Raw genomic sequence first — 9,374 nt, forward strand, 5'->3', positions numbered from 1 at the left:
AGTAAAAAGCCCGATTAGTAGTAAAGGGTTTTAAACAAAAGAAAGGACATGACTTCTTCGATACCTATTCACCTGTAACAAGGATTACATCTATCCGAGTGCTTCTCGCTATTGCTGCATTGCACAATCTTGAGATTCATCAAATGGATGTAAAGACCGCGTTTCTAAATGGTGAACTAGAAGATGAAATATATATGGAACAACCCGAAGGGTTTATAGTACCTGGACAAGAGAAAAAGGTATGCAAGCTCGTAAAGTCTTTATATGGATTAAAACAAGCGCCATTGCAATGGCACTTGAAGTTTGATAATGTGATGTTATCAAATGAGTTTAAAATCAACGAGTGCGACAAATGTGTCTACATCAAGAGCACTAATAACGGCCATACTATAGTGTGTCTATACGTTGACGATCTGTTAATCTTGGGGAGCAACACTCAAGTAATTAACGATACAAAGGCCATGTTAAAGAGAAACTTTGACATGAAAGACATGGGTCTAGCCGATGTAATTCTTGGAATGAAGATTCTAAGAACGTCTGATGGAATCATCTTAACACAATCACATTATGTTGAGAAGATATTGAATAAATTCAAAGCCTATGATGGCGCGCCGGTTAAGACTCCAATTGAACTCGACGTTCACTTGAGCAAAAACAAAGGCGAGCCCGTTGCACAAGAAGAGTTTGCACGGGTCATCGGGTGCATTATGTACTTGACTAATTGCACTCGACCTGACATTGCTTGTGCCGTGAACAAGTTGAGTCGTTACATGAGCAATCCAAGCAAAGAGCATTAGAGAGCTCTTGTGAGGGTTTTGAGATATTTAAAACATACTCAAAATCATGGGCTACACTTCTCGAGATACCCCCGGTACTTGAAGGGTATTGTGATGCGAATTGGATATCCGATAATAGAGACTCACTTTCAACAAGTGGATACGTCTTTACTATTGGGGGAGGTGCTGTATCGTGGAAATCCACAAAACAGACATGTATAGCCCGATCAACAATGGAATCGGAGTTCATTGCCTTAGATAAGGCTGGTGAGGAAGCCGAGTGGCTTAAGAACTTCCTTGAAGATATTCCATGTTGGTCTAAGCCAGTGCCACCAGTGCTGATCCACTGCGATAGCCAAGCGGCTATTGGAAGGGCAAACAATGGTTTCTATAACGGTAAGTCTCGACATATACGTCGACGACATAACACCGTGAGACATTTGATCACAACAAGGATGATTACAATTGACTATGTGAAGTCAATAGATAATCTAGCGGATCCGCTAACCAAAGGGTTAAACCGTGATCAAATGAATAAGTTGCTAGAGGGAATGGGTTTGAAATCCACAAACTAAAGAATTATCATAGTGGTAACCCAACGATGATGACTGGAGATCCCAAGAACTTGGTTCAAAGGGACAACTAAGCTATGAGAGTTCATGAGAAACACTCAACTATATTTATTCCCTAGAGAGCAATAGAGTGTTGGAGAACTTGCCTAGTGGTAAAGACTAAGTCTATGACTTTTAATGGTTCTTAAGGATCTCAAAGAGATGGAGTTCTCAAAGAGACCAAGTATGGCAAGGTACTAGACTAAGAATCACCTATGTGAGTGCGAAGTGTGGTCGCTTCATAAAACGCACTTATGAATCCAAAGTGATGTCCAAGACCGCAATGGACACAAAACGTGAGAACGGATGAGGTTGAGGTGTTTAAGCGTTAACACCATTGTCTCGGTGCACGTTGTGGAGGATTAGTTCAAAGCAGCGCGCTACTAAGCCGCATGTGTATCCGATGGTGTCGACTATGGAGGGTTCAAAGTCAACAACTACCTATCCTTATGCTTATATATCTCTCGAGGGTTGAGCTTGTGTCTGCATGCATATGCATTCGGCTATTTCCACTCATGTGGGGGATTGTAAAAATCAAGGATTAAATATGCTCGGTCAATGGATTTTGACCAAATAATAAAAGTGACGAGACATTTAATTTTGTGAAATTAAATGATATAGCGTCGATCTACATTTTACGTAGATAAATGTAGTATATTCACATTCTCAAATCCGATTTCCGGTGAGTGAGAAATGGTGGATTAAAGTTGGGCATAATTAGCTTTTAATTAAAGCTTGGAGTTGGAGCTTAGGGAATAATTAACTAGTGTTAATTATCTCACATAGGAGAAGTAACACATAATTTAATGTGTTTAAATTAAGTGACTTTATGCTACTTAATAATTATAGTGGACCAAGATGGGTGAAGGAGCCCACACGCGCGGGCGCGGGCGCGGGCGCGGGCGGCGGGCCTGGGCCCGGTCCCGATCCCGATCCCGATCTCTATCCCGATCTCGATCTCGATCTTGGACTTGGACTTGGACTTGGATCTTGGCAATTGGTGTTTGGGCTTGGTGCTTGGGCTTGTCCCTAGCCCAAACTTAATCTTTTTATACCACCACAGAGTCAGCAATCCAAGTGGCTTGACACGTCGTCAAGCGTGGCACAGTCAGAGCTGCCACCTGAGAAAAACACACTCTCCGCACGCGAAAGGCACATTCCTGCCACACGCTCGTAACCGTCGGCGGTTACGAATCTGCCATCATGAGCCTTCATGGCTTGGTTGACCCTGCATGGTGGCTTGGCCTATAAATAGGCTAGTCATTCCACTGCATTAGACACACATTACACAAGCATAAGCTCTCTCCCTCTCTCTGCATTGTCTTTCTGTTGAAGCTCTGCCCTCTCCTCCATCCAGTTCACCGGAGCTCTGTTGATTGCGGTGCTGCATCGCCAGAGACGTAGCCGTTTTACCTTTGGGGACGACACGCCAAACCGAGAGCACTACCGGGGCGTATCTCGTCTTGCGGGAAGAGGCCTCCTCGACTCGGCTAAACTTATTCACGGTTACTGTTTCAATTTCAGTTGTAGTTTTTAGTTCAGTTTCTCCTTTTGTATTCCTTCTTTGGGTTTGTATTACGTCCGGCTTTTATCTCTTGTAATCCCAGAAACCAACAGTAGCAGTGCAGTGGGATATCCTTATGACATGGCAGGAGGTGTTTTTGGGATGTCTGCCGAGACATCCGCCTCATCGCGGATACTTTAAGTTAAAATCAAATTGCCCAAAATCATATATTACGTGGCAATATAAAGACACACCGCGTTACATACGCGTTACCGCGTTTCCTAGTATTATTAGATCTGAAGATAGAGACAGAAAAGTAAGGAGGCCATACTACTTTAATTCTTTTCCTACGAATTTATTAGTCAATAACTAGACAGCGTCAATATATTTAACATATTGTTGAGATAGTAGTATTTGTAAACAATGACGATTAATTCAATTAGAGCACCCACAGTGGGGCGCCCGATGCGTGCCATCGTCCTCGGGCGCGCCCGATGACTCCATTGTGGGTGCCCGGACGATGGCACGCCCTACGCCCACGCCCTAAGCTTCGGGCGCGGAAGAAGCGGGGACGATAGGCCATCGGGCACCATTGTGTGCTCCGCGGACTATAGGCACGGACGATGACACACGTTTTTGAATTTTTTTCTGAATCTTGTCTATTTAAACCTCGTTTCTCATTCACTTGTTCATACGAACATCTCGCCTCTCTCATTTCTCTCATCTCTCACATTTCTACCTCTCTTACATACCAAAATGAACCACGACGACACCACTAGTTCCTCGGAGGAAGGTAGTCTAACCGGGGATGCCTTAGATGCAGCCGTTTGGGGAGACAACAGGTCGGGGGAGCCTGAAGAGATTTTGTAGGGGAATTGTGGAGGCCTACGGGGACACATATTTGCACAGGCCGACTGCTGTTGATTGCCAAGGCCTGATGAAGATGCATGAGACGGTGCACGACATTCCTGGGATGCTAGGGAGCATCGACTGTATGCACTGGGAGTGGAAGAATTGTCCGAAGGCGTGGAGAGGCCAATTCACTAGTGGATACAAGGGCAGCCACCCGACGATGATCCTCGAAGCCGTCGCTGACTATCGGCTCTAGATCTGGCATGCTTACTTCGGTGTAGTCGGGTCGAACAACGACATCAACGTCCTCAACTCATCCACCCTCTTCACCGAGCAATGCAATGGCAACGGCCTGGCCATCGAGTTCACTGCCAACAGGCGCCAATACCACATAGGGTACTACTTGGCCGATGGCATATACCCACGGTGGCCTGTTTTTGTGAAGACGATCAGCTGCCCAATTAGTGAGAAGAGGGTTTTCTTTGCGCACAAGCAGGAGGCGACGCGGAAGGATGTCGAGTGGGCATTTGGTGTGCTCCAAGCACGGTGGGCAATAGTGAAAGGGCCGGCTAGTCTCTGGTTCAAGGAAGTCATCGCCGATGTCATGTATGCGTGCATAATCATGCACAACATGATAGTCGAGCATGAAGGTGGGAGCATCACCGACTGGAACGATGATGAAGGTGCATCTAGCTCGTCCGGCACGGCGACCGCGCCCACCGCTGGAGGATTACTGACGGGCTTCAATGAGGTTCTATCTAGACAGGCCTCAATGCGCAACCAACAAGACCATGCTCAGCTCATGAACGACATGATTGGAGAAGTGTGGGCCGTAACCGCCGTCGCTGAGTTTGCGTATTTTTTTAATTCGTATTGTAATGTATTAATTTTTATAAATGAAATGAAGTTTTTTCCCAATTTTTGTAGTTACTTAAATATTCAAAAAAAAAGAAAATGCATAGGGCATGCCTTAGGGCGCCCCATTGCAAGTGGGAGGGTAGAAGGATAAAAATGATGACGTGGCGGTACATAGAGCACGCCTAAAGACGTCCCATTGCCAATGCTCTTACAAAAATTAGAACGATTAAACATTAACCAATCTATGTCATTGATTTGTCCACTAAAATCATATATGTTGAAATAAGAGGTGAAACAATATAAGGTAGCAAGAAATTTCGAAGTAAAAAATGATAAATATTAAAGGAGAAAGCGGGAAAGTCGGGAGGATGGATTAAAATTAGATTACTATATTTGAATAACCTGTCGTTTTCATCATCCCATTTGTTTGATAGTTTGTATAGCTGATATATAACGCTGACTTAGTCGCACTCCGTGTAGTTATCTCCTTCAATCATACCTCATTTCATCGACGAAAACAATCCGATCCCCCAATTTATTGATAGAGAAAAAAGGTTAGGGAATCAGTTATTTGAGAAGAAATGGCGGATCAATTGACGGACGATCAGATCTCTGAGTTCAAGGAGGCCTTCAGCCTTTTCGATAAGGATGGAGATGGTTCTCTCTCTCTCTCTCTCTCTCTCTATGTGTGTGTGTGTGTAAATATGGAGATTGTTTGCTTTGTTTCTACGCTGGATATGATATTGTTGTTTTTCTGCGTTTAAAAAAATTGATTCTTGGTTTAGATATATCTGTTAATACGTTTACATTGACTCAATTTTTGGGCGAAATAGCGTATATTTAATATTTGGGAGGTTGAAATATAAAAACATCGATTGAAATCAAGCAATAAAAACCTAATCCCAGCTATCCCTTTCTGTAAAATTAAAAAACAAAGTGTATCTTGATGCTTAGGTATGACTGGGATTAGGTTTTTATTGCTCGAATCTTCTGTTTTTGGGACTTTTATGTGTGATCTGCTTTGGTATCATAATCAAAGTTAAACATGAAAAGAATTTGGTCTAATATGAACTAGAGTGAATAAAATTGATCTAACATGGACTAGAGCTGTGGCTTTGATAAATTATAGTAGAATTGAGTGTGCTGCTGTTTGGTTATTTAGGCTGATGGTTAAGTTCGATGTCTGAAAAATGGGCGTGGTGCTGTTTGAGTGGGGTTTGTGCTTTCTTTTTAACTATTCCCTCGTTAGGACTTAGGAAAATGGGCGTAGTGTAGCTTTGTCAATTGTCTCACCTTAGTATTTTTTTCTCTGGTGCTTCTTCCACTTCCAGAGTGGATGGTTCCTTTGTTCGATCATTAGGGAAATGAGCTGTGGTGTTTAGATTCGGGCTGGTGGTCCTTTGTGAATGCCATGATTTCCTTAGGAGAATGAGAGTGGTGGTTTCTGATTTGGGATGCATAAAAGTAAATACGAAGATTAAATCAGCTTAGTTAATCTACATAGGGTGGTAGAGTATGAACATATTCAATATGATTATGCTTCTTATACAATTTGAGTTGCAATTAAGGTAAAGGGAAGAAGGTTTTCTGATGTTTGCACCACTTTAATCTCGTAAAAGATGCTTGGATTTTGTCGGTGTTGTGTAATATGTTAAGAGCTAAACCGTTTTGTCTATGCTTCACAAAAAAGGTGTAGTTATTTTTTTGTTGTCTTGATTTTTCTTTTAGTGATAATTCTTTCTTTTTGGGAAGATCTATGGGCTTAACTAATATGCTTAATGAATTCTCGACTAGCTACTAGACACGACCTATGTGGTCCTTTTGACTAACTCGGCTCACCTCTAGGCTGCATCACGACAAAGGAGCTGGGTACTGTGATGAGATCACTTGGTCAGAACCCGACCGAGGCTGAGCTCCAAGATATGATCAACGAGGTTGATGCTGATGGGAATGGAACTATTGACTTCCCAGAGTTCTTGAACCTCATGGCTAGGAAGATGAAGGATACTGACTCCGAGGAGGAGCTGAAAGAGGCGTTCCGTGTCTTCGACAAGGACCAGAATGGTTTCATCTCTGCTGCTGAGCTGCGCCATGTGATGACAAATCTGGGCGAGAAACTGACCGACGAGGAAGTAGATGAGATGATCAAGGAGGCCGACGTGGATGGCGACGGCCAAATCAACTACGAAGAGTTTGTTAAGGTTATGATGGCAAAGTAATCCTCCCTGTCTGCAATAAAATGTAGAAATATATTAAATTGTCAAGAGTATATCTTCTGAAGAAGATGAAGGTTGTTGGTTGGATAGTGTAATGCATTTATGGTTTAGAAAGAGTTTAAATGGTGGTGGATTATTTTCTTGTGAGGTTTGTTGTTGGCTCTTATTTTCATTAAGTTTAAAGTATTTATGTCAAATATTGAATCATTGAGACAATTGGTGTTGGTAGTATTGCTTGCTTGCCTTTCTCCTTTTTTCTGTCTTGAGCTCAGGATTGAGAAAACACTATTTTGTTTCAACATAAAACAGTTAGATACATAAAAATTATTTTCCTATCCATGTGTTGTGAAGGAAACACAAACCCAAATTATACAACACTTCATCAAATTCAGATGCATGTTTGATCATTCAATGTTCATCGGAGAAGAAGCAAGACGGGATATGACAATTATACCGGCATAAGCATCGGCGTCAGCAACCTGAAGTGGAATGTTGACGCTGCAGCGGTGACCCAAGGAGGAGCCCAAAGAGAGCAGGGATGGTGGTGTTATATCCGATTCAATCGAACCCCCAAGTTAGCAAGGGCAGTTTCCGTTGCCTGTGCAGTAAAGCCGGCCGTTCACGGTCAAACCATTTAAGAATGCAACTGTGGAAGGAAGAGAATTGAGGGAGAGTTTGTAAGCCATTGCTGGTGCTTTGTAGAATATTAGTAACAAACTAGCCACCGTTTTACTTTACTATTTTCTTATTAATGATATCGATATTAATGCTAGTGACGATATTGATGATGGTGAGAATATCGTCACTAGCGACAATATACCAATATCAAAGTTCTCACCAAAGTTCAAGTTTTTTTACTAAAAGTTTCTTGAAATTGAAGAGCTAAAGTTGGAACCAGACAACCATATGTAGCCATAATAGATTTTAGTTATACTCAGTTCCATGTTGATAAAGACCGTTTATTTTTTGCATAGATATTAAGAAATAAATGTTTAATATGTACTGGGAGAGACTAAGGCCCCGTTTGGTAGCTATGTTACGATTAGATAAGAGGATTAATCTGGGTTTATTTGTGCATTTGGTAGCTAAGTTAATAAACTTAATAGCCCGTGTTTTGTATCCGGCCCGCATAAAGCCCATTAAAAAATCTATGTTTCAGTCACATATGTAACCACCCATTTTGACATGTTACATAACTAGGATACCTAGTTAATATTGGCAAATTACATTTTTACCCATCAAATTTATAATCCTAAACTAAACATACGTCTCCCTTCTTTTCTTCTTCACAAAAATTGCTTCTGCCTCCTCCAAAGACCACGTCCAGCTCCCCGACTTCATCTTCTCCTGAGTCCCCAATGACTTCGTCGAAGGCCTCGCCGCCCCCGCCTCCGGCATGGTCAGCCTCGGCCGCTTCGACATCGCCTTCCATAAAGTGGTCGCCGCGAAGATGAAACTCCCCGACCATTTCTCGATCTGCCCGTCGTCGTCGGGGATCGGGAAACTGACCGTCGGAGCCTGAGCGCCGACGAAATCCGACATCTCCGGTTTGATCAAAACGACGCCGTTGATCGTGAATAAACCGGTGAGTAATCAGCCGTTTTTCTCTGACAACGATCTCTCGCAGGAGTACTTCATCGACGTGAGGTCGATCAGGGTCGCCGGGGAGGCGGTGGAGGTGAAGAAGTCGTATTTCGATATCAACGGGGATTGAGTAGGCGGGACGAAGAAAAAATACAATTAACTTCATTTCCAAAATAATAAACTAGATCTTGAGGATAGTGTAGTAATTAACTTAAATTAATGAGGATAATTTTGGCAATCATAATTTTAATCCTTGCTTGTGATTTATTGTACCAAACACTACAATAAGATAATTCACAATTATCTTAATCTACCAAACACCCAATATATGTAAATTAACTAATCGAAACTATGATAACTATCATAATGGTATCAGAGCACCCGCAACGCGTGCCGCCGGCGTTCCGCGTGCCGTTCCGCCGGAACGGTTTCGCCGCGGAACGCGTTGCGGCGCACCATTCCGCTCCCATTCCGTTCCCATTCCGTGCCGGGTGCCGACGGCACGTAACGCGGCACGGCTTGTGCCGCCACGCGCTGGGGCGACGTGGCGCTCCCCGCTTCGTGCGTGCTTCCCACTAGCCGGCCCGCGAGTGGGACACGTCAGCAGATGACGCAATAATTAATTTTAAAAAAAAAATTGATTTTTTTAAAAAAAATTTAACGGTAATATTACCGTTTTTTAAACTTTTTTTAATTTTTTTTATTTTTATTTTCATTTTCTTATTCTATAAATACACCTAATTTATTACATTTCACACACAACTACACATCTACTCTTCCTAAATCAACATCAATTCCTCTCCAATTTTCTATTTCAATCTCCTTCACAAAATGTCCGGCGACAGGAATTACGGCGGTGGCGGCTCCGGTGGGTGGGATCTCAACGCGTTCGGCGATTGGGAGACCATGTACAACACACTTGGTGGTTCCGGGTCGTCGACGCCGGGCACCCAAGGGTCGGCGACGCCGGGTG

The 9,374-nt window shown here is 42.9% G+C and overlaps 1 protein-coding gene across 1 annotated transcript; it reads left to right on the plus strand.

The window, feature by feature from the left end:
* The first annotated feature begins 5,062 nt into the window (after positions 1–5,062).
* LOC121804903 (calmodulin-2) lies at positions 5,063–7,048 on the plus strand. The gene is made up of 2 exons (XM_042204606.1): positions 5,063–5,258; positions 6,447–7,048. The coding sequence occupies exons 1-2, from the start codon at positions 5,183–5,185 to the stop codon at positions 6,818–6,820; spliced, it is 450 nt and encodes a 149-aa protein (XP_042060540.1). The 5' UTR covers positions 5,063–5,182; the 3' UTR covers positions 6,821–7,048.
* Positions 7,049–9,374: the final 2,326 nt, after the last annotated feature.

The sequence above is a fragment of the Salvia splendens genome, chromosome 5 (genome assembly GCF_004379255.2).
Source record: "Salvia splendens isolate huo1 chromosome 5, SspV2, whole genome shotgun sequence".
NCBI lineage: Eukaryota > Viridiplantae > Streptophyta > Magnoliopsida > Lamiales > Lamiaceae > Salvia > Salvia splendens.

Bases quoted from the DNA above. Each gene is read 5' to 3' on its own strand.
- LOC121804903 (XM_042204606.1), top strand. From the start codon at position 5,183: ATGGCGGATCAATTGACGGACGATCAGATCTCTGAGTTCAAGGAGGCC. The intron at 5,259-6,446 runs GTTCTCTCTCTC...GCTCACCTCTAG, and splicing joins TTTCGATAAGGATGGAGATG to GCTGCATCACGACAAAGGAG.